Consider the following 27,357-nt stretch of genomic DNA (forward strand, 5'->3'; position numbering starts at 1 on the left):
CGTCGCCATCGACTCAAAATCAACCGCCGAAAAATTTTATTATTTACTAAAAACAGTAAACTTTGGTAACAAATTAACTTATTTTGATTCAAAAATTTAATATTTTAAACCTTTTATGGGTACGTGCTGATGCTCATAAAGCATAGAAACACAGGTCACACTGGGATGTACTGTCTGCGAGGTGTTGTCTATAGTACAAAACATACACCGGCGTATAAATACATAAACAAATCACCACTACACCCACACTATTGGTATTTTTTCTATGAAATTGCACTGAAATATTTGGCTATTTTCAATTTTGAAGATTAAATTACACTATTATAAATTGAGAATATTTATAAACAAAATATAATCAATGGACATAACATTTCACATTAAAATGTACAAAAAAAGTATCAAATAAGAATGATGTTATTTAATTTCATTGTTATGCATTCTAGAAAATTATTTAGGGTGTATGTAGTTTTTGTAAATTATTCTCTTGTTTTTGTTTTTTTTCAAATTGCGTTTGCAATTTCTGAAACAAGCAACTAAATAAAATATTTGTATTTTTGATGCTCTTCTTAAGAAGTTCGTATGCGATCGTGCTGTATACATGTAAATTGCCGAAAATCTTCATATTCAGAACAATACTAGCGCCGATGTCTGGTCCAAATGATTTTTTTTCGAGCTGGAATTGTCAACAGCTTATGTTTGTTGCAGCGAACGAATGTAAAAATATTAGCACAGCCAAACCCAACTCGTATGTTGTTTTTGTAAATACTATACTTGTTGTATAGTAACTCTAGCCTTATATTCAGTATAATTTGAAGAACGAAAAAAAAGTTCAATATTGCAGAAAATTCATAGTAATTTTTAAAGAACGTAAAATTCCAAAATGTACCTTTTAAAGGTCCCTTATTTATCCCGTGATCTTTATACTCAAATTCATGCTTCAAGATTTAATATTATAAAAAAAACCCAGAAAGGAACGAAAAAGTACCAAAAATACATCTTTTATAGATTCTCACACATATATATTTTCATATGTTTCAACACATAGGAAACAATGTTATGTATGTATGTATAAAATAAGGTAAAATTTTCACCCCTTAAACGTTCGAATAAAAAATACTAAATTCGTATTTATATTATTTCGATAACCCTTCAAAAATTGAGACTACTCCGCACACGCGTGTGAAGAGTACTCCTCGAAGAACTAGTACTGGTCTTAAACTAATCCAAATATATTGGAAGAACAACATAAACCAACCATGCATTACATCGGAGTAATCCCAAATCACACTTGAGATTACATGATCCGCAACATGGTCCCATGTTGTTTTCAAAATAGGAAATATGATATGTGCTTGCATCACATAGGACTACTAAACGGATCATGTACTCCAATATAGTGCATATAAGGAGCTTTTATGGATTACTTAAATGGATGCTGTTCTCCAATAATTTTTGCAGGGAAGTTAAGTTGTATTTTGGCTGATTTTAAAGAGAAACGGGTCGAATTCGAAAAAAGTACTAAAAAGACCAATCTCCTGTTATAATTACAATTCTTAAGCTTCAGCCGTTTAGGTCGTGTAAGAATTTTATACACATGTATAGATTGTCCACGATTAAATTCAATATAATTTATATAACTTTAAGTACCCCAACCTATTTTTTTAGACCAATTTTAGAACAAATTTTGGGTCGGCTTGTTTTACTGAGGTATACATATTTAACCCATTAGATCCCAACCATTTTAAAATCTTATTTTTTTTAATATTTTGTTATTTTCTTACATAAAAAATCGAATCAATTAGTATTGAGAATTTTTCCATTAGATTAATTATGAAATGTATTGAAATTCACTTTATTGATATTTGTGCTATAATAAATTAATTAAAATTCATGAAATGGGATGCATTCTTTAATGGCACTGCTGTCATACAATTCAGATTCACCCAAAATGTTGTCTAGTAGATCCTTCAGTAATTAACAATGTTTATTAATTCATTTTTCATTAATTTCTTGGCAATATTATAATCTTTAATAAAATCTGTTTCATGATCTTTAATAACATCTGTTTCAAAATAACGGGAAATAATTTATCTCTTTTTTATTGCAGTTGTCAAGCTCAAGAGGAAGGAAAATCTATGCGTGAAGTGGGACACCTCTTTGGTGGAAATCAATCCACTGTATGTCGCATTAAATCTCGATTTTCCTTGAGAAATAGTGTCGAAAGAAAATCAGGTAGTGGTAATTTTCGAAAAACTACATCGCGTCAAGACCGCCAGATGATTGCACCTCCGAAAGACCGCAGTGGACGTTGCTAATTTCGCAAATGAGAGTCTCTATAGGCGTTCACACTGTTCGCCGTAGGTTAAAAGAGGCTAATTTGTATGCGAGACGGCCTGCATAGAAACCTCTCATCAGTTCAATTAACAAAAAGAATTTGCAAAACGGTATAAGGATTGGTCAAATAAACAGTGGGCTAAAGTCTTGTGGAGCGATGAAAGCAAATTTAATTTGTTTGGCTCCGATTTGATAAATTACGTTCGCAGACCGCCTGGGCAATTCTCCTAATATCAACTTCCAACCGTCAAACATGGCGGTAGATCAATAATGGTATGGGGTAGGGAACGATATGTTTAGAAAATTTTTTTATTATACGTCATGTATTTAGAGGCGCGTTTTCCCGTGATGGGGTAGGTTTCTTAATTAAAATCGAAGGAAAAATGGACGCCAAGAAGTATCCTTTGAGAAAACATGCTTCCTCATCTATGGGAAAAATGGCTCCTAGTAGCATATTCTAACAGGATAACGATCCAAAGCACTCCAGTCGCCTTTCTAAGCGACAATGATAATGATGTCAATGTTTTTAATTGGCCATCACAGTCTCCCGATCTAAACACCATAGACAATCTATGGGAGCTATTAGATCGGGAAGTTAAGATGAAACATCCGTCAAATAAGTGAGAATTAGAAGAGATTTTGAGAAGTGAATGGGAGAAAATATCCATTAAGACACTAATATCTTTAGTCGACTTTATGCCTTCTTCCAGGTTAAGAGAGGTTAAAAAAATAAGGGCTACGCCACAAAATATACATGTTAATAATATTTTTTTGTAAGCAATACTATTTAATAGTGTCCGACCGAACGTTTGTGTACGGGTTCGGAGTTCGGTAAAAAGTGAGGTTCGGCCAATGTTCGGTGTTTGGCGAAATTTTTACCGAACTCCGAATTTTTTATAAAATGTTAATTTATCATATTTTTACAAAAAAGTTTAAAAAATATTTTAAATGTAAAAAAGTTTTAAAAATGCTGAAAATTTGTTTACAGAAGTTATCAAACATCCTGGCTGTACAAAAACTTTCTGATGTACATAGGTATAAAACGCTTTTTTAACTGTTCGTTTTTTCGGCTGATTTGAAAAACAGTTAACCAGAAAGTGATTATCTGTTAGTCTCTTAATATATATATATTATAATATATATATATATATATATATATATATATATTATATATATATAATATATTATATATAATATATATATATATATATATTATATAATAATATATTATATATATATATATATATATATATATATATATATATATATTATATATATATATATATATATATATATATATATATATATATATATATATATATATATATATATATATATATATATATACATTATTAATTAATTACCTGCAGCAATACCAGCAATAGCTTCAGAAGCAAAATGTTGGACATCAACGTCTGTATCAGCATTAAGTTTTTCCAACGTTTTCTTAACCTGTGAATCAATAACAGTGCTATCGAGATAGGGCGAAATCTTCTGAAGAGTTTTTGCCACATTAAAACGGACGTTTGCGACAGGATCTGAAGCCAATAATAATACAGTTGGGAGCAGCAATTTTGTTGTAATATCGGTTCCACAAACTTCAGCTAACATATTCAAACAAAACAGGCATGTCATTCCTTTAAGAAATAAGACGGAAAAATATATGCGTCATTTAGTATTCTCATTATTTACAGGGGAGACAAAAAACTTAATAAAATACAAATTATTGTGGATTTAAAAAGTTTTTTTTTTTTAATGAACAGCATTGCTGATATTCACAGTTCTATAACTACAAAAAATTTTAACACTGCTCAAAAATTTCAGCTAAAAAAGAAAAAAACTTGTTCGAAAAATAACTTACATTTATACAAACCGACTAGTATTTCCGTATATTACATTAAGTGTAAATCCTAATTAATGAAAACTATAATAATTTTAGTTGTCAGTTGACACCAAGTTCTCATTGAATACGGTTGACTTTAATACTCTCTCACTTGCTTTTATAAACTTAAATAAAACATAAAAAATTGTGTTTTGATTTTCTCATACAGTTAAACTTGCCTTCTATTTATTTTGTTTTTACTTTTGCAAATTTTGTATATCATTCGGATATAAATTGTGTTAAACATGTCGTCCTCCTCGGGAGGAAATCCATTTTCTATACTGGATCCGGATAAACAAAAAAGAACGCCATCACCAAAACGAAAAAAATTAACAGTAATCAAATCAATCTTACTCTAGACTTCCCAAAAATAGTAGAAAAAACAACAACATCTCAAAACAACAATGTCCCATATTCATTGTATTAAAAAGTAAAATATCTGATAAACCAATCCAATCATATAATATATTTCTTGTCTGAAAGCCTTTGGAAGGTATATCCAGTGAGGCCCCCCAAAAAACTACTTTTACCAAAGATGGTAATTTAATAATACTTACTAAAAACGAAGCCCGAACAAACAAATTTCCAAAAACCACAAACCTACCAGGTTTCTGTCAAATTGAAACCTTCTTACATCCCACACTTAATATTATCAAAGGAGTTATCTTTGCACCAACCCTGAAAAATTTAAAGGAGGATGAAATTGTTGATGGTTTAAAAGATCAAGGAGTCGTTGAATGCTAAAAAATAACAAAATTCATTGATAACAAAGTCAATAATACTTCTCTCCATATTCTAAACTTTAGCCGGTATAAACTACCAAATGAAATTAAAATAGGATTCTTAAATTGTAAAATTGAACCATACATTCCAAATCCTATCCAATGCAAGAAATGCTTTAAATTAGGACATACTCGAAAATATTGTGGTGGTATTGAAAACTGCAATATTTGCGCTTCAGCATTGCATGACCCAACACCCTGCACTAATGCATAAATTGTAATCACGCTCATCGTTCTACTAAAAATGTCCAGTTTTTAAACAGCAACAAGAAATTTGAAAATAAAAACACTAAACAATTGTTCTTATAAAGAAGCAATGGTACAAGCACCAAATACACTTTATGACATTCCAACAGAGGAATTAAATTATGCCATAGAAGAAAAAAAGAAAAGACTAAAACCACCAACTACAACCAGTAATACCGCTAATTCTTCATTAAGTACTGAAGACTATCATACAACAACAAACACTAATAAAGAACATCCAAAAGCTACACCAACAGAAACACCTAATAAAATATAAGAACAATCAAACAAACCTACAAATACTAAGAACATATCACATTTTAGCAAAACAAATCAAACTCATACTTCAAACACATACTTATTAAACCAAACAAATAACACCAAATTATCATCTACATTGAACAACAAAACACACTTATTAACAATACCACAAAATAGAGGTAATCATACGAAAGACAAACCTACTACCTCATTCAAAACAAAAACAACTTCGTCAACAGATAAATCTTATAATCCATGCAAAATCACCGAAATGGACTCCTCACTTTCCGACATGGAACTATAAGCTACCTTTTTTATCATCAAAATGGATATAAAAATTCTTCAATGGAATATAAACGGTTTTTATAATAATCTTCATGAACTACAACTACTAATACGTGAAAATTCACCGGATATTATTGCTTTGCAGGAAACCTACCATCATATTAGTATTATAAAAATTAACGGATATGCTGCATCATTATCTAACTGTAGTACAGGTAGACATGGCGGCTGTGCTTTATTTTTAAAAAACAATCCAAAATATAAAATCAAGAAAGTCACAAATTTCTACGTTGAAGTAAATATACATTTCGGCTTTAAACTTAAAGTTATATCTATATATCTGCATCCCACAGAACAAATAAATACCGCTGAATTAACATCAATTTTAACAAACAACAGTCGAAACACAATAATCTTAGGAGACTTCAATGCTCATTCTAGACTATGGGGATCACCCAGAACAAACCAAAGAGGCTCCTTAATTGAAAACATACTAACAAACTCCAATTTAATATTATTAAATGATGGTAGGCCAACCGACTTTTCAACAAGATCAACATTTACTCATATTGATCTCTCATTAATATCAGCAGACTAAACACTCAATTCTACATGGAACATACGCCCTCAATTACATGGCAGTGATCATTTCCCAATCCAAGTAATAATAATAAAAAAAAAACAAATTCTATTAAATCTTATGGGACAAACTTAACTCGTTTTAATATCAAAAAAGCAATATCGCTTCGTAAGCGATATTTACATGTTTTTGTTTTTTCAACTCGCTTACGAGCGAGTGGAAAACGAGTTGAATTCGCGAGCGAATTGAATTTCGTTCGCTATCTGTAAACCCAATAAAGGTGCTATCGATGCACTATATTATATCGATCATATAACCGCATCAGCTTTGTCGCATCATAACCATGTATCCATTATATCAATAGATTTTGAAAGAGCGTTCGACCGCATTGGTATACATACAATAATTTCTCAACTTAAAGAATGGAAATTCGGAAAAAATATAATTAACTATATACTCGTTTCTAATCAAAAGAAAACTTAGAGTAAAAGTTAGTAACCAACTTTATATTACTAAACCACTACACAATGAAATTCCGCAAGGATCCTCCTTGTCGGTAGTATTATTTCAAATTTCTACAAACATTAAAAACATGTCATATATCATACTTAATATGTAAACACGACAAGAACATTAATTTCCAAGACGAAATCAATTCATTATTTACTTCATTAAACACTTGGTGTAATAAAACTGGATCAAAAATATCATTTAGCAAAACAAAACTTATCCATATATGCAAAAAACACTCCTGTAATAATATGAATATTGTCATACAAGGAAATACAATTGATAAAGTGGAATCATTAAAAATTCTAGGCATAATATTTAACAGCAATTACACATGGTCTACGCATATTGATCACATAAAAAAGTTTATTAAATAGATTAAGTCTTATAAAATGTATTACATCCAAAAGAAGTAACTCCCATCCTAACACTTCTTTGAATATAATTCGTAGCATAATTTTAGCTAAATTGGACTAAGGTCTTAGCATCTACGGCAAAACCACTAACTCTCAATTAAAAAATATACCCAATTTATAACCAAGCAATCAGACTAATAATCAACCTAATGGCCGAATCTGGCTTACCCACTATAAAAGAACGCTTTAAAACTCTCACTACAAATCTAGTTACAAAAATTTCATTTCCCTCTGAACGAAACCTCTTAGGAAATATTCATAGAATCTTAACACAACAAACTCCATGGTATCCCTCTACACTATATATTGCATTAAAATTTGCTTCAGAAATGAACATTGATCTAAAACCACAAAAAATACATCAAGTATCAGAACCCCAATAGAAACTGAAAAATGCCAGCTTTATTTTCGATGTAATGCATTTTCCTAAAGATACAACGTCAAACACTGAATATATTTCACTCTTCAATGAAACAACAACAATGAAACCTAAACTGGAAAATCTTTTACACAGACGGATCCAAAACCAATTTCTCCACATAACTTGCTATTATAAATAATTCACTGAAAATAGAATTCCTGGCTTCATTAGATAACAGTTGCTCAATTTTTACTGCTGAAGCATTAGCAATGCTTAACACTTTAAATAAATTCAAAAACACCGCTGGAAAATATTTAATATGTTCAGATTCAAAATCAGCTATTACCGCAATCCAAAACCTATATAATAAGAATATTATTTCTTAAATCAGAGATTTATTGACAAGATATCACACTAAATTTAAACTTATGTGGATTCCAGGCCATGCTAGCTGGCATCAGAGAAAACGTGCTAGCTGACGAAGCAGCAAAATACGCCGCTTCTGCCCCTATTATAAAATATCCCTTACATAACAAAATAGATATTAAACGGAACACTTTTAATAATATTAAGAATAAAGAAGCCGAAAAATGGTCAAACTATCAACACCATTACAAAATATTTAACCCTGATAAAATATCACCAATTTGTCCAGAAGAAATATCAAGACGTGATATAATAGTCTATAGCCGCCTAAGACTGGGACATACATTAATTACACACCAACACATATTCTAAAATACTCCTCAAAATCAATACCCTTATGCAACAATGTTTCCCCATTAGATGTACATCATTTAATCTTTAACTGCAACTACGTTACACAAACACAGATACATATATTCAAAAAATATGTCCAGATCTACTTATGCCCGTAATTTCAACAAATAGGTATATATCAGTGCATAGTTACCTTTGGTGTAAAAATATTTGGTAATTTTAATCCATAGGTACTGATTTGAAATACATGTCAACTTACACATTTGGTAAAGTTACCTACTAGTTATTTTACACTTTAGATATCTATTTGTTGAAATTACGAACATTAAAACAATTAATGTTGAAAACATAAAAGCTGTACATACACTCCTAAAACACTGTAATTTATATAATTACAGTAGTTTTCCGATTTAACGACCATTCAATTCTACGAACATCGCATTTAACAAACTATCTAATTTTTCCTATTGACTACCTTAAATAACGAACAAAACTTGTTTTTTGTATTCTGTTTAACGAACTAATAAAAATATTATTTAAATTAAGATAAAATGACATTTATCAAAAATAACAAATAACCTAAGTTGTAGCAAGCGGTGCTTTTATACCCAAAACTGTAACTCATTCTGTGTTCTTATTAAATTTTAGTTCGATGTAGCTATGTCCGTTCGTCCTTCAGATAATGACTTTAACGCTCAATACTCGCTTAACAATACGAGTACGCCGAGTACTAACCGATATCTTTAACAAATTTTATGGGAATCGGTCCATAATTGACCTAACCCTCCATATCAGGCCCCTTTAAGAAAATTACTTCAACGCTCATTACTCGCTTAAAAATACGAGTATAGCGATGAACTTCGAGAAATAACTTTAAAGCTCATGACAGAATTAAAAATACAGCGATTAAATTCGACACAAATATGGTTTGAAGGTGGGTATATAAGATTCGGAATTTTGTGTTTTGTACTATTTTTATAAAAAAAGAATTAATTTTTATAAAATACATTTAAAAAATATTTTATGTACCTATTTTTAATTATTTTCCTACCAAAAACCCACGTTTTACTTAGTACTGCATATAACGAACTTTTCAATTTTACGAACAGGCCTGACAACATATGGGTTCGTTAAATCGGAAAACTACTGTATATTTAAATAATCTCACTTTAGGTCGAAAACCTTTGTTGTTAGTGCATTTTGTTTATTTTTATATACATAATTAAATAAATAAATTTTAATTGTTTTTTACAAGCCTTAAAGAGTACTTTTGTGTGTATAACATCTTAAGGTAAAATATTTAAAAGGAAGAAAACTCTTCTCTTTTTTATATAAAACTAATAATTCTTGTATCTTATATTTCCCCAATTGGGTTAGGTGTCAAGCAGCCCACTTGCGATCATTTAAGTTGGTCAGGTGTGTTACCCTAGTTTCGCAGCAGTCTAACTAATGAAGCATAGGATATTCTTAAGACCTATTACAGAAAGCTCCTCCATGCCTGAGAATAAGGAAGCACCAAAGTGATGTTCTCTGCTATCAGTCAACGCAGGGCAAATCAAAGTAGATGTAATATCGTTTCATCAGCTTCCTCATTATGACATCTGCAGTAGTGATTATATACAAGGCTTAAGACACAATGGCCACTGAAAACGTTTGAGCAATCTTGATATGAGAACATCATATAGAGGCCAAATAGACCTCGAAATCAAACAAGTGATTTTACCTGATTTTGTTGTTACCATGACATTTATCGTGACCAGGGACCCATATTATCGTTATCCTGGATTGTTTCGCTATCTTATTCAGAGATTAACCTAGATGTCGTGAATACACCCGCTATATTTTTGATAGCTGCTTTGCTGTCTGTATATATATACATATCCCGCATTATGTGATAGTACCTAAGCCAATTCACCATTCCTTTGATAGCAGATATTCCTCCCTGAAAAATACTACGTAGGGTTGTTACCCTGAAGGATGATTTAATACCAAATATACCAAAAAAGCCCACATTTCCGCTCCTTTTTATGTGATCCGAAGTTTTTTATCTAATGCCATTTAGCATTGGCGGTATAAAGTTTTCAATTTTATACCCACTAGTTAAGAAAACTAGCAGTTTTCAGTGGATTTACACTGAGTCCAAAGGAAACTCCATTTACTCAGTAATTTTATTTAACAATTAATGGATTAAGAAGGTACAATTCAAATTAAATGTTTTATTATGAAATCTAAATCATATTTTATTTTTGTAACTGGTGTTTGGTATTATATGGTCTACTTACTTGCTTAATTTTTATTTTTTTATCAACATAGTTTTGAAGATTTTTTGAAAAGCCCTATTCGGGGGTACGGGTTTGGGCTAGGTGAAACAATGGATCGATTTTAACCATTTTCATTGGGTCAAAAGAAGAATTATATCCCCACTACAATGTTGTAATTCAAGAAGTATTGACTACTACTTATAAGGAATATCTGTATATATGTTTATAAATTCTTTAATTAGTTATTAATTTTATGTCGATTAAAAAAATAGAACTCTAGAGACCACCTAAGAGTATTTATGTTAAATTTCGTTTCAATATTCCCAATAGTTCACTTGATTGTTTTCAGAAAATGTTGAATTACTATCAGAATATATCACTGAAAAAAACTAATTTAAAAATAATTCAGTTAAACGATTAATCAACAATTTAAAAGGGTTCAGTTCATTTTGTATTTGAATCATAAAAATATATAATAAAAAAACTTATTTAACAACAACAACAATAAAAACAAATACAAATTTTGTGTATGAAATCAATCAAAAATTAAACTTCAATAAATTAAATAATTGAAAACGTGGTTTTGGCAATTGAAATCGTTTTACAGTTTTTCTGTGATTATAAAGAATTTTAAAATTATAATTTTTAATTAAATTTGTTTAAAAATTGTATAAAAATAATAAAACATACATATATGTCTTATTTTTCTAATTATTTTCAGAAAAATAAAATTATAAATATATATGTTTATATTTATTTATTTACAAATTTATTATTCATATTATTCATTTTCTTTTGATTTGAAATAAGTCTTATTTAATATAAACATACTGACCTAATATGAATATATGGTCAATTATGAACCGATCCTCACAAAATTTGATATAAATGTTTTGGCTCGTAAGAGACATACTTATTCAAATTTCATCGATTTACTCGTATTTTTAAGACAGTAATAAGTGTTATAGCCATTTCCATATAGGGTTCCCTATATGGGATCAATTATGGACCAAAACTTATTTATGTCGAATACTTCTATTTTTAAAACAGATAAAGCTGTTTTTAGAGGGTACACTTGTATCGTATTGCTAATCGATAAAGTGGACCAATAATGCCCATTTTCAACACCAAACAAATACTTATACTGTATAGGCTATACAGACGGTCATGGTAAGATCGCCTTAAAATTTAATTTTTTATTTTATTAAAAAAATGTTTTATTTTTAATATAAAAACAAAATGGACGGGAATTGACTCATCCTATTATGTGGACCTACTCCGTAAGTAAAAATGTTTCTCTTCCGTTTATCTTAGTTTTCTTTTGTTGTTTCTTTTTAGAATATTATGTCTTGGCAACATGTTACTGGTGGATGCCAGGAGCTTTCATCAATAAAGATTAATTTTGCAGTCCCTGCAGTATAATCTGTAAATATTATACATACATACCATGTCTTATCATATTTTTTGTCCAAAACTACAATAATATTTGTTTTTACATTAAAAATTTATAAAATAAATAAAAACCCACTTAACGATTTTGAAGATTCTAACTACAATAGTTTTCCAAATTTACAATATGTTACATATTAGAGATGCCAAACAAGTACGCCAATTTCTATCTATGAAAAATTTAAAAAATATAACAGTTTCCAAGATACACAAAATTTATTAATTTATTTGGTACCAAGCCCATAATTGTATTGCAAATATTTCCCAACATATTGGTGTAATTTTGAATTTTCATAAAATTTAAAAATTCGAAAGAAATAATTTTTAATGAATAAAATATATAGAATATATTTTTCACAAGTAAAAGTAATAAGTAATATGTTTAATATATACTTTTTTTAAATAACGATGGTCATACATGTTTGATTTGTGTATGTGATTAGTATGTCATCGACATTAGGTTGCTCATTTATAAGACTGTATGAGCACAAATCAAAAAAATTGAAAATTACAAATTAATACAATTAAAAAACAATTTTATTCTGATATAAAATATAAATGTTTCAATTTTTGAAGTTTGTTTTAAAATAAAATACCAATTTGTTAAAAAATTTACATATCAAAATTATATTTTTGTTATCATAATTATTTATTAATTTAATTTTAATATATGTTCTTCGTCTGTAAAGAAATGGCAACAAATCGCATCCACAAATCCAATATATATGTGAACATTTTAGGATTTTTTTTTTTTAAATTTATGAAAAATATTTTACATTTTTTTTTGCAGACTAACTTCAGAATCTTTCAAGATTTTACTTCAACACTGCAGTGCTAAAAATGTAATTGCGAGATTAGAGTTTTGACAATAAATTGTGTTTATTTAGACCTATGTGTTATAAAACGTTTGACAGTTCGTACAAAAGTCTGCTCAAATATAGGAAAGCCTGATAGATGTCGGAAAAAATGTCCGACATTCTTTCGAAGTTGGTACGAAAGGCTCGAGTTCGTGTCCCACTTGGGGATAAGTTATTTTCCAAAATGTAATAATATTTTTAAATACAATATGGGAATTGTAACAAAGTCTTATTCTATTATACTTTATTGAGTTAGATCGAAGTTAACGAGCTTTTTCAGTGTTGTATTTTATCGATCATTACTAGGGAAACCGCATAAATGCAACAAAAAACACAAAATATTCTCTTAAAATTTAAAAAATATGCTCTTAAAATATTATTTTTTTAACATTGAAATGCACAATAAGACTGAAAATATATATAATGAAATATTCAATATTTATTGAGATATATCATCCTACAAGATTTTTATAATTGTTTCATATCATAGTTTAAAGAATAAATAACAAATAAAATACAGTAGTCTCATAAATCGATTATTTTGGATTCATGAGGATCCATGAGTAATCATTTTTATGAGACTACTGTTTTTTTTTTTTTTTTTTGCTGTTCAAGTTTGTCCAATTGAACATTACATAATACTTATATTATGATCTTTTCATTCCTTACATCAATTTTTAGTAAAGTATTTTAACTCAAACGGTATTGAGTTCTTCAACTTTTGATTTTTGCTTACTTTTCCCCGAGTTTATTTTAATTTCTCCCAGTTTTAAATTAAGCCCTATGTTTAAAAATCTGCTAATTAGTCTAACAATCACCCATACCCCTTCATGAACGGTTATCGTAAACAACCTGTCCAGCACTATTCTTTTTTAACCTGCCTCTTGTAAAGAATATTCAAAATATATCTCTATATCCCAGGAAAAAAAGACCTACAAAAATTGTTTTAATACAGGTTATTCATAGGCATGAAGTCATTGTTATTTGATTCGAAATTCATTACTTCTAAAGTCATTCTAAGAACTATTTTTGTTAATATGTATTTCAGCAGAATGTAGATTCGAAGTACACCAAAAGTACATTGCAAATTATAATATATCAAACTATTACTTAAAAGTAAATTTTGCAATTAGCTCTGCAACAGAATTCCATTCCGATCGAATGTGGATTATTTCGTTTTTTATTTTTTAAATATATTAAAAAAACCTTTTTTTGGAATGAAACCTTTCTGATTATTGTTATTATAAATAGCTTTACTAAAATAGTTCGATTTTAGATCGGAATGGTGTTTTAGAACATGGGTATTATTATTATCTATATAATTAATAGGCAAGGCTATTTTTGGTGACCCCTTTCCCCTTTTTCGATTTTGGCCAAAGGTATATTATTTTAAAGGTACTTCTTCGTAGATGTGCACAATATATACATAAATCGGTTCAGAATTTTGGGAGCTATTAGCATTTAAAGTTGTTACAAATACATAAAAGTAGAAGTCACACATATGTACGTATGCATGAACTGAAAAATAAACAAAGCAAGAAACAAAACGTAAAAAGTAAACAACACAGCTTCTAGAAAAAAGAGAAGAAAGTATATATAATGGTGTTTTGCTTTGAATCGTATAATTTTTGATTATCTTTATAAGTGTAAGAAAAAATGTTATCTGTACTTATTTTACATATGCATACAAATTTTTATAATCTGATTTTTAATTTAATTTTGATTAGAGAAGCGGAGCTCCCTTTATGTTCTCTAGTACATATTAGTAAACGAAGCCAACACGATTTAGAACATTATCCGGCTGTATTACTTGACCGATTTTCTGGATACTTTTTTTGATTAATTTAGATAAGCGAGCCTCACTGCAGAATCTATATATGATCAAAATCAGTTCTAAAAATTTGAAAGAAATTTAAAAAAAATTAAATATTTTTTTCTCAATTTTTAAGATTTTGAAAAAAAAGGTTTTAAAAGGTACAATTATGAATAACTGAAGCGAAAAATATCAAAATATGCACCAAAAGAATAAAATATGCTCTAAAAACTTCAAAAAGTCAAATCATGCTATATTAAGATCTTATGGGTAAAATATGCTCTAACAAATCGATGCATAAATTCTTGGTCTGAAATGTGTAATTATCTTATTAATGAGTTCATACGACGCACCACAAAAAACATGCATTTGCATATTTTGGTTTCCCTGATCAGGACTCTTTGCCGCTGTTGTAGCACAAGAAGATTGCTGATGAAGAGTCGTAGCGGGCCCGAAATGCATTCCATTCTGCTGTTGTGTCCGAAAAATTAAATTTTCAGTATTCTTATAATTATAATTATTATTCTTATAATTATAATTATCATTACAATTTGGAAAATAACTTATCCCTAAGTGGGACTTGAACTCGATCCTGAAGAATATTTAATTAATAATATTAATATCAATAATAATCTTAATAAATAATTTATAAACTTCCATTATTCATGTGCTTATTCATGACTTCTTAAGTTGCGTGTTTTATATTACATCGTTATTTTAAGTCCGATCGTTACATATGATTTATTAATATTTGGCTGAAGCTACATTTCACACTTAGTCGATTTTTTAATTAGATGTAACATTCCATGCCCGACTTCTGATATCTCGGATCCTTCCCCACAATCTGAAATTGTGGCAATACAATAATAAAAAGCATTGTAATGCTCATTTTTATGCATAAACAGCTATTTTATAGATGTTAAAAAATTTTCAAATATTCATTGTCAAAAGTTCTCACATCAAATAATTAATTTACCAGGAAAAATCGCCAAAAACACTTTTTTAAATGAACAATAATTATTATTTTTGCAGTTACAAACCCTCCCAGATCCTACTTCCTATCAAAAATGAGGAAAATTTATTATATCCTACAGCACTATAGTGGTTTAGCTTTATCCATCCGACTTGCACTCAAACTACAAGTCGAAATTTTTCCGATAATTCTATGCAAATAGGCTGATATGTTTAATTTTACCTAAGGACGAAATTGTTTGAAAATGGATTAAATCGATCTATTATTCCGCTAGCCCTCATACAACCGTACTCCTCGGATAGGGCTTTGGAGCTCTTAATAATGACTTCAAGGTCGTTAATTCCCTTTTAAACACTACAATTGTGATGAAATTCTGCATATTTATCTCTTATAAGAAGATAAATCCGTCCACCAAATTTTAATAGGATCGGTCATAATTGATGCTATCTCCCATATATAGTCTCTTTCAAAAAAACAGTTTTTTTTATCAATAAATTGTTCAAATAACAAATATAAATTCAAGACAAAATTCAATATAAATGCTAAAATAAAAATAAATCACATATTCGATACGCTCATATCTGGCATCATATGGTCGGCCATTCCCGATTATTATTTTTTATTAGTTTTAATTATTTAAAGAACTTCTTCAAAAATATGTAACTTTTTAAAAGATTATAAAATAAATTTATAATATTTTTTAAAAATTAATATAAATATTTTTCAAAATTGTTAAAAAAAACAAGAAACATGCAAATAGTTGTATGAAAAAAAAAAAACATTTTTAAAAAACTTAAAATTTTTATCGATTTTTAGATTTTTTTGTTAGGGGTAGATACAATTTTTGTATTGTAAATAATTTTAAGAAAAATTGTTTGCGACCATATCCCTAGCAAATTAATTGTTTGTAGTTAGAACTATACAAGCATTTTTAAATACCTGTAAAATAGCTCTTTATGTATAAAAGTGCGCATTTTAAAAGCCTATATTTCATATAATTAAATGTACCTTATTCCAGTGTAGCCAAGATTTTAGATTTTGGGAAAGGATCCGAGATATCAGAAGTCGCACAAAGAATATGACGTCGAATTAAAAATTCTAAGTCTAAGAGTAAAATATAGCTTCAATCAAGCCAAAAATATTTATATATGATATGTTACGATCGGACTTAAAATGGCGACGTAATATATAAAAAACTAAAAGTTTTTTTATATATTACGTCTGTCGACTTTACTTTAAAGTCGACAGATTGGGTTTTTGAACAACATAACGTATTTTATAAAGGTATGTTCTCGTTTTTATAAGGTTTCAAATATGTTTTTTTTTTCAGTTTTTAGAACATAATAACCTGATGTGATGGAGAAATTGAATTCGTATTAAGCAATGTTTCAGAAAAGTTAACTTTGGTCCCTGGATTTCGACTTGTTTGAAATTTTGTCAGCATGTGTAATTTTCTATGAAAGGATTTAAAAGCTTTATTTTTTTGCTTTACATTCCATTGATTTAATTTCTAAAATATTTTTTATACATACACAGATCGACGGACAGAACAAATCAATGCCAAAATTCGTTAAATTGTCTAAAATGGATAAATAGCTAACTCAAGTAGCTAGTATATCCATAGGACAAGAAATAGCAAAAATATGATATTTTAAAGTATAAACAAGTTTATGTAGGTGTTTAATAAAAAAAACAAAAGTGCCTTTAGATAATGCGCAGATTTGTTGCAAAGTTTTCTTACAACTGTACTTAAAATGGCAACAATAGGCCGAGCAAAAATATCAAAAAATGTTATGTAATTTTATCCTGATGAGATAGTGTTCGGCGTACGACTTTTGATGTTATAACAACTTTTATAGAGAATGAAATTTCCAATATTTTAGTAGTTTTTAAATTATTATGTTTTCATTTTCCTTAGCTGTGTTACTTAAAAATATTAATTAGATTTAAACTTGTAGAGATATTTTGATTACTAATCTCGAATTAATTAGCAGAAAATACCTATTTAATTCTTCATCTGTCTATGCAAAGTTTCAAATAAGTTTATAAAATCGGAATGAGAAATACAGCCTACTTTGTTTTTTCATACAAGTACCGCAATTGCTTTAAATAAAATGTTCCAGAGAAATACAGTATTATATTAACTAGTGTAAATAAAATAATATTATGGAGGTTTTATGATTTAAATCAACTTTTTCTTGAAGCATTTATTATATGAAAGTGCTTTTTCTAAATCCAAAACCAATTTAAATATTGATAAATACGTTTGTACACATAGGTATTACCAGCACAGCTGCAAATTGCAACAACAAAAAAATCAAAAAATACAAACAGTACCAAAATTCAAAACAGGGACGATATGTTATTTTTTCTGCAATAATACATTTTTGGGTTTAAAAAAATTAAAGAGATGAATGAGGCTATTATTTTGTATTTATACCTATCTATAACAATTAAATAGAACTAGTTCTTACTTAAAAGATATGTATTTATTCTTTAACTTGTAATAAAGTCTTGATAATTTTATTTTGGATAAAAATTTTAAAAATTTAATTATTTGTAAAGATTTTGTTTTTAATAAAAGCAGTCAATGTTGATATTTACATACCTTTTTTAAATATTTTAAAATTACAATTAATAAAATTAAAGATAAGATACGTATTTGTGAAATATTCCTATATAACTAAAAAATAGTAACTTTTTCAAAAATGCTATTATGTATGTTCTGGCTTTCAAAACATTTCAAATTCACACGAAATCAAGATTACACACGAAAACCAAAAACGTGATTTTCCCGATTTCAATTTAAAAATTTACATTTAAAAAAATCGCACTATGGGTTAGAGAGCAACTCTGGCGCGAAATATATAATATAATATGTTGTTATAACTATGGCTGCATATAAAGTTATCACAATTACGTTTGTAGTTCAAAATATATTGAGGTTAGAAAACCATATCTTAAATAAACGAAAAATGACTATAACTCCAAAACAGCTGATAATTAAAAATTTTTTAATGACTCCTAACTCCGTAGAATGTATGAAAAATAAATAATAATGAAAAACGCATTTATGATTATAAATTAAAAAATTTATTTATTGACAATGATACAATTCTCTGTAAGAGCACGCAGAGAAAAAACATGGTTGTGGTTTAAATTATGATTGTAATCTAAACATATTATTTTAAAATATCATATTATGATTAAATACCGTCAAAATATTTCATTATGATATTTTTGTATTTATCATAATATTGTTATACATGATCATATTCACCCCTATTCTGCATTTCGATTACGTTTATGCATTCAGTTACGCAACGATCGAATAAAGGTATTCCAACAAAAAAGTGAATCGTAAGAAAAAGAAGCAATTCCATTTTGTTTCAATGCTTTACGAATGTGTGTATTATGCGTTTGGATCGTACCTACGTTTTTGGAAGTTGTTGTTTATGTGACGGAGAGTCGAATCGTAATGCAGAATATCAAAGTTGCCAAACGGAGAAAATTTCGATTCGAATTGAAATGCAGAATAGGAGCCACTATGATTCAAGGTGATCAAAATTTTGTTTTGTTTAAGTTTTTCAAATCTGCCGAAAAAACGCGTTCTGTACCTATATATATCGGAAATGTATGATAACTTCTATAAACAAATTTCCAGCATTTTTAAAACTTTTTGATGATGTAAAAATATAATAAATAAACATTTTCAAAAGGTTCGGCGTTCTGTTTTCGGTCAAAATTTCGCGAACACCGAACATTGGCCGAACCTCACTTTTTACCGAACTCCGAACCCGTACCCGAACGTTCGGCCGGACACTAAAAATATAGCTAAATAAAAACTCCTATAACTTTCAAACCCATTGAGATCCTATTCATATGAGAGCAATAACAATAATTTTGTCAATTTGTCATAAAGAAATTAGGAAAAACAAAATATCCTTTTTTAGGATATTCAAGGATAAAGGACATTTTCAATGAGTTAAGAATTTTATTTATACGCCATAGAAACCGCATTAAGGAGTAGAGTATATGCTCCTGATTTGAAGGAATTAAAAAATTTAAAATAGCATTTTTTAGTTGATTTATTTTGGAAATAGCCGATAAAACTAACTTTTAAGAAAAAAATATATGTATATTAGAGTGACCGCAAAAAGAAGATGTTGGAATCTCAACCCCACAAAATGATTCCCATTTCCAGATATTGAGATAGCCGAAATTTGAGATCGATTAAAAGACGTTAACACTCGTCGCTTAAAGTTTAAAAAATCAACATTTTTGGTCTAAATGCTATAAATAATAGTAAATAATAGAAACAGGCTTAGTACCTAAAAATAAAGCTAATATTGTACTTCAAAATTCAAATTATATACATAATATTTGTTACTTTAAGAAAAACAGATTTACAACAGGTTTTGTTTCTAAAAACGTGACCTGGTCGCGATAGGAGCGTATAATTCGATATTATGTGATAAATGTTGCTTATAGGTAGTAGGTTTTACATATTATTGTTAATGAATTATAATGTACATAGTTTTAGTGTTTTAAAAAGGTCTAAAACACAAAATAAATGGCGAAAAATTAGGTCATACTTAAAAATATAATAAATAAAATAAATTATTGTAATTATAATAATGTGGTAAACAAATAAATAATATTTCGACATGTTTAAAAGAGAATTTCCAAACATTGCAGAAATTGACCTTCGACCTCCAAAGTTTAAGCCATAGGATTTCTCGATTTATATATAAATTCAGGGATATATTTAATATTATCCGCGAAATAAAGCTGTAAATATTTTGTTTAAAATGTATTACAGTAAAAAATTAAGACATACATACTTTGTAAAATATTACAAAGAATTGAGTTTTTGAGAAATTCAAATAGCAGATACTGCTTAACTATAAGCGCTATTGACCATAAGAGCGACAAGCGGCTCGTGTTAACGTATTTTAATCGAGCTCAAAATTCGGCTATATCATTTTCTGAAAGGAGAATCATTATGTTGGGTTAGAAAGAACAAAAAAAATACATTTGCCTAAAAATGTTGCTGGCCAATTGGTATATTGTCAAATATTCATCCATTAATCCTATAATCCAAAATTTGAGTTTTTTCCCAAAATAAAATAAATAAATCTCAAATTTAATTAAAAACATAAGTACAGTTAATCACAAAAATAAGTAAGTATACCGAAATACTGATAATTGTTTTTTTAAAGGATATTATTTCTTCAAAAAACCAAAAAGTAACACATTTATTTATTTTTTAAAAACAGTTATGATTATTATTATTCACTACTTTTTTCTGGATATTTTTGTTATTTGAGTTCTCATTTAAGGTGAAGTTAAATAGGTGCAAAATTTACGTCAAAAAAGTAAGTATACGGATTATTTCAATATATATTTGGTTTCATAATATTAACAAAATTTATGAAAACTTTACCTGTTTGAATATAATTACTCTAAAACAATATATTTTTACACAATAACTTGGAAAAATCCACTCTTAGTTCCGAAAAATTGAAATTTTTGGTAATTTACCTGAATATTACTTATTGGATCATTTTTGCTATTTAAACCCCCGAAGTTTTGGATCGGATATTTAGTAATACCTCTGCACAGTGGTATAGGAAAAAAAGAGGGAAATAATTCGGTAACTTCTAAACGATTAAACCGATTTTAATGAAATTTGGTATGCACAAAGAGGAGGTGTTGTCGAGTTTGGGTTTTGAATTTGGACCTTATAGACCAACCAGTGGCCCGGCGATGGGTCCTCAAATTAGGACACCTCGGCTATGTTAAATTTTTAAAACGATCCTATTTCTTCATTTGAGTTCCGATTTAAAAAAAAATTTCGTATATAAAATCTCCTTATCGAGCACTATAAAAAATTATCTCTTATAGTTTAGGAGATATTCGCCATTTTTCTCTTATTTGCTTAACAACAAGTTTATAAATCAAGCAGTGAAAGAATTACGTAAAAATCATGACTGAGTCCAAAGTTATAGGCATTTTAAAAAATTAAAAAAAGGCGATTTTTTGCCATTTTTTTGGGAAAAAGTATGTTTTTCTTTTTAAGTTAACTAAAAAGTTTTTAAGAAGATGTATATAGAATTTATACTTTTTGGAAAGCTGACTTTACACAAAATACGATAAATGAAACAAAACCTAAAAACTTTTGATACCGAGGGGACCAGGTCCATCCAAAAAAACCCTATTTTTATGGAAAATTCAATTTTGAGCAAAAATTCTCAAATCGCATAGTCGATATCAAATTATAGTGACCTGTTTTATATGACCCAATATGTTCTTAATCATTTTGTAACGGATTTCGATAACCCCGCCCCTGGTATGGATATAATAGGCAAAAAAACAAAAAATCTCATTTATGGGATTTTTTAAAACTTTTTTGGGAATTCCGGGATTTCTAATAAGAAAATTTTTATTTAATTTTGGATTTTGAGTAAAAAAATCTACCTAACTGTAAAATTTCATTAAAAAATATTCATAAATAAAATTTTTATTGCAATTTGAAAAATTTGTATCTTCGCAAAAACTGAATAAGAAACATTTTTTAATTTTTTTAAAAAATATTCCGGGAATTTTTTAATTTTCAAAAATTATACACAGTTATAGACAAAATTACCTTTCCATTGATATATAACATGCCTACCTAATGTTTTTTAATTGACAAATTAATTAGGGAAAACTCAACATCTTTTAGAAAATTTACCTAGTACTATTATTTTCATCAATATATGTAACAAATTTAAGAGTTAACCTTATGGATGAAAATAATAGTACTAGGTAAGGACGGTAAAATTTTTAAAATTTTAATTTTCAAATGCGAATATCTCCTAAACTATTAGAGATAATTTACATTTTTTATAGTGCTCGATGAGGAGATTTTATATACGAAATTTTTTTTAAATCGGAACTCAAATTAAGAAATAGGATCGTTTTAAAAATTTAACATAGCCGAGGTGTCCTTATTTGAGAACCCACCGCCGGGCCCCTGACCTATAAGGTCCAAATTCAAAACCTAAACTCGACAACACCTCGTCTTTGTGCATACCAAATTTTATTAAAATCGGTTTAACCGTTTAGAAGTAACCGAATTATTTCCCCCTTTTTTCCTATACCACTGTGCTCTGGTTTGTTCATTATGATGCATTTAAAGTAATTATTTCTTTACAATAATTGCAATCCATTTCGGTCCATTGTCGTTTTTAACAAGATATAGCGTTCATATTCGATATTTAATGGGGATTTCCTAAAATTTATTTCCAAAAATACGAAATTATTAATTCTTGTACTAGTTTCCATTAATTTAAACAAGTTTTTTGATTCCAATCATTCATTACACACTTCTAAATACTACCAATAATCATCAAATGGTAACTATGTCAATAACTTACACTACTATTGGTTGCGAAATTGGTCATTGTCCAAAATAATAAGATTTTTATATTAAATCAGGCTCAATTAGTGGTATGAATACGAATTGAACAATTTTGAAAGGATGCGTCTAAATTTGTTGCTAGAACAAATAAAATGCCCGATCCATAAAACGTGGTTATTGTCTCGGGTATATCAAGGTATGGTTAGTAGCATTTTTGTATACTATAGAAATCGCAGGATTTGAAAAATATGTTTAAAGGTTCGGTGTACGGCGAAATTTTTACCGAACGCTTAACTTTTTATGAAATGTTTATTTATCATATTTTTACATCATCAAAATGTTTTAAAAATCCTGAAAGTCATATATCCTGGCTGTACAATAAATTTCCGACATATATAGGTACAAAACGCCTTTTTAACTGTTCGTTTTTTCGGCTGATTAAAAAAAACAGTTAACCAGAAAGTGATTAAAAAGCTATGAAAAGTGAAACATTTAATTTGAATTATCTAGTTTCGACTATATATCTTTGATCTCATTTGTAACATTGAAAGTTTATAGGTCCTTATTCTCAAACGATCTAGACATGTATGTCAGTCTCTTAAAAGAACGATAGGGCCACCTAAACTATTGTTACAGATTGATTGGTATTAAAAATGGACAAAATCGGTTTACTTTTTGACATGGCCATACATAAGGTTCGCTTTAGAAAATGACTAGCGTTCATAACATGCTTAAAAATACTAGTATTTTTATGAAATTATACTTAAATTTTTTTGTGAACAAAAATTTCATATAAATCGGCAAATTGAAATTTGCGAATTGTGTTAAGTATTGTAATCTTTATGTTATATATATATTTTTATTTTTTGAAAACCATAACTTTACTAATTCGATAAAATTAATTTTGATTTCGATACATATTTAAAACGAAATTTTGATCACCTTGGATCATAATATGATCATGTATAACAATATTATGATAAATAAAAATATATCATGATGAAATATTTTTACCGTATTTATCATAATATCATATTTTAAAATTGTTACAATAATGATAATATGTTTAGAATACAATCATAATTTTATCCACAACCATGTTTTTTCTCTGCGTGCTCGTACATTGTCAATAAATCGGTTAAAAACCAAAAATAAAAGTATTAAGATATATGCATTTCACAAAAATGGTACAAATGGAACAAAGTTCGGGTTTTGCCGAACTTTCTAATTTACCGAAGTTCGGGTTTGGTGTCCGGTACCGAACGAAATTTTGAGTTCGGTCGGACTCTAGTTGTAAGTATTAAGAAATCGGAGTTAAGTTTCGGATTATAAGAACGTACTGTGTTCAAAATGGCCAAATCCAAGCATATCGCATTATTTTAAAAAATAACAACTCTTTTTCATAAGTTAAAAATTCAACTTCTAATGCATCATTTGGAAGGTTCAATGACCGATCCAAAATCCGGGTCTAAAGTGGGAAAATATTTCGTATAAATGAGAAAAACTGTTCCACTAATTATTTCCGGAGCCAATCGGCCCAAATTTCAAAATTTCGGATCTAAAATGGATTTTTTCCAAGTTATTTTGTACAAAATATTTTATTATAAAGTAATATTATTCAAATTGCTCGTTCCAAATTCAACTTATAACTAACTTAAGAAAACTTAAAAATAAAGCCAGTTAGTGGTTTGTGTATATACAAAAAAAAATGCTTCGTTAAAAAAAAAATAAAATAAAGGAGGTGAAATTTAATTTTTGATTTTTGTGCTGTGGCAAAACCAGTTCTATTTTGTGCCATAGGGGGCTTTATGATTTGAGAAGCAACATCACTTCCTAATACGCCATCAATTTCTTCAATTGTATGGAATCCTGGGTGGGCTAGTGGCTGGTATCACTTAAAATGGTATATTACACTTTGCATTTTAATTGGCTTCGGTAAGGCAAAGCCTATCAGCTCTTTGAGGCGTAAAGACATTTTTATTGCATAACAGCTATAATGGGAAAAGGCAGGCTCCATAATAAATTGGCCATATGATTCTCCTCAAGAATTTGTTGTTGCTTAAATTCTGGAAGCATATAGGCAACTTCGAATAAAATGAAAGATTGTGGTACATTAATGTCGAGTTAAAAGTTGGTGTACATTTTTTGGCCACAATAATTTAAATTTACTCTCACTAGCGGTGGTATAAATTGACCGGGAGTACATCCCTTATCAAACGGTGGAACATCAATTGGTGGTTGTGCCTCAAGTGGAGGTATAATGTTTTCAACATTTTCAATAGCCGTTTGAAGAAAAGGCAAAGCGGCGTTAATATTTATGTCTTCTACATTTACTAAAGCTTCATCCATTGGAAGCTCTTCAATATTTCCCTTTTCTGGAAAGAGCTCAGGTGGGTTATTGTCGTCGTCTTCAAAACTGGAGGACAAGGGATCCCGTGTGGTGCGGTGAAGGAAGGTGTGATGGCGAGCGTTGCACAATTTATTATCGCCAATCGGGACTGAGCATCGGTCTTTAGAGGTGCACCATTGGCGATTGTGGAAGTAAGCCAAACAGTTTAAACAGTATCCCTTATTTTTAATTGATAGACGGCGAAGCTCGACATCCCAAGTTTTGAAGGTTTTACAATAAAGGGATGGTTACCACGGCAAACATGGCATCGGGGGCGTCTTTCCTCCATCTAAATATCAATAAAAAGAAATAGAAAGTAATATATACAGTGTTAAAAAAATATTTTGTGCGATTAACTATTCTTTAGTTGATTAATTTATTTTGTGGGTTTGCAGTTAGAATATCCAATTTAAAATTTGGTGAATTATCTGTAGTGGGAAGTAGGCACAATTTTACTATTGATCTTCGAATGGTTCCGTTTTGGGTAAGAACATCTGCTACCCGAACCTTACCATCACTTCCAGAAACTACGTTTTTGACGCGACCAAGGCGCATTCAGTGGGTGGCAACAAGTCATCTTTAACCAGAACATCATTTCGCTTTAGATTTTCTCCTTCTTTTTTCCATCTCGTCCGGATTATCTGTATTGATGTGATGTGATTTAATACTGCTTCGATTCTTACAAGCAGAGTTGTAAATTCATCAAATGTAAAAGACAGAGTATTAGTAATCTTCTTCAAGTGTGATTTCATGCTTTTTACTGCTGCCTCCCATAGGCCACCCATGTGAGGTGCATAAGGCGGTATGAAAGACCATGTAAATCCAAATGAGCTGTATTTTTCAACTAAAGCACGTTCTGTTGCTTTAAAGAAACTGTTGTGGTTATTTAGTAGCGCATAACTTGCTCCGAGGAAGTTTCTTCCATTATCGGAGAATAACGTCTTAGGAAGTCCTCTGCGAACGGTAAATCTACCGAAGCAAGCAAGGAAGGCATCGGTGGAAAGATCAGAACAAATCTCCAGATGAACTGCTCGTGTGGAGAAACAAACAAAGACTGCTGCATAGCCCTTTATAATTTTGGCATTTCTCAAATTTGATGATTTAATATTAAAAGTGCCAGCGAAGTCGACGCCAGTATACGTAAACGGCAAAGAAAAGTTTACTCTTTCAGGAGGAAAGTCGGCCATTACATGGTGCTGGAACCTTCGTTTATAAATGGTACAGGATTTACAATTGCAAATACACTTCCGCACAAGATTTTTTAATCTGGGAATATAAAATCCTTGTCTAATTGCTCGCACCATAATATGATGTTTTGCATGGAGTAGTATACGGTGAGAAAAGTCAACAAGTAGTTTGGCCAGGTGGGACCTTTCAGGTATTATTGGGTGCTGTTCATCATAGCTAAGTCCAGAATTTCTAAGTCGTCCACCAACTCGCATATGATGGTTTTCATCAATGAATGGGGTTAAGGTTAAAAGTCTGCTTCGTTGAGACAGTGGTTTCTTTTCATTTAAACATGCACAATCTTTTGGAAAATAAATGTGTTGACTTATAGATATGATCCTGTTTTTCGTAAATATTAACTCAACGGCAGTTATAAAATTTTCAGTGGAAGTTGGTTCTTTCGTAATACGATGTATAAATCTAAAACAATAGCTAATGACTCGAAGAGCGCGATCCATAAATGACAATCTTTCAAGGAGATCCAGTAGTTTATTTTTAGATAAATAAGAGTACTTTACCGTAGTATCTTCGTTGTTAGCTTTTAAATTAAAGTTCAAAATTGTATTAAAACTAACTTCCTGCTTCATGGTTTCTAAATCGGTGGGA

At 29.2% G+C, this 27,357-nt stretch overlaps 1 protein-coding gene across 4 annotated transcripts in view; it reads right to left on the reverse strand.

The window, feature by feature from the left end:
• The window catches only part of LOC111686206 (serine/threonine-protein phosphatase PP2A 65 kDa regulatory subunit), a 79,599-nt gene that overhangs the window by 11,155 nt on the left and 41,087 nt on the right, over nucleotides 1–27,357 (reverse strand). For all 4 annotated transcript variants that reach the window (XM_046945253.1, XM_046945254.1, XM_046945251.1 and 1 more), the window contains exon 6: nucleotides 3,699–3,971. In XM_046945253.1, the coding sequence (XP_046801209.1) occupies nucleotides 3,699–3,971 (273 nt within the window). The remainder of the gene's footprint in view (nucleotides 1–3,698; nucleotides 3,972–27,357) is intronic.

This window comes from Lucilia cuprina, chromosome 2 (assembly GCF_022045245.1).
Source record: "Lucilia cuprina isolate Lc7/37 chromosome 2, ASM2204524v1, whole genome shotgun sequence".
Lineage (NCBI taxonomy): Eukaryota > Metazoa > Arthropoda > Insecta > Diptera > Calliphoridae > Lucilia > Lucilia cuprina.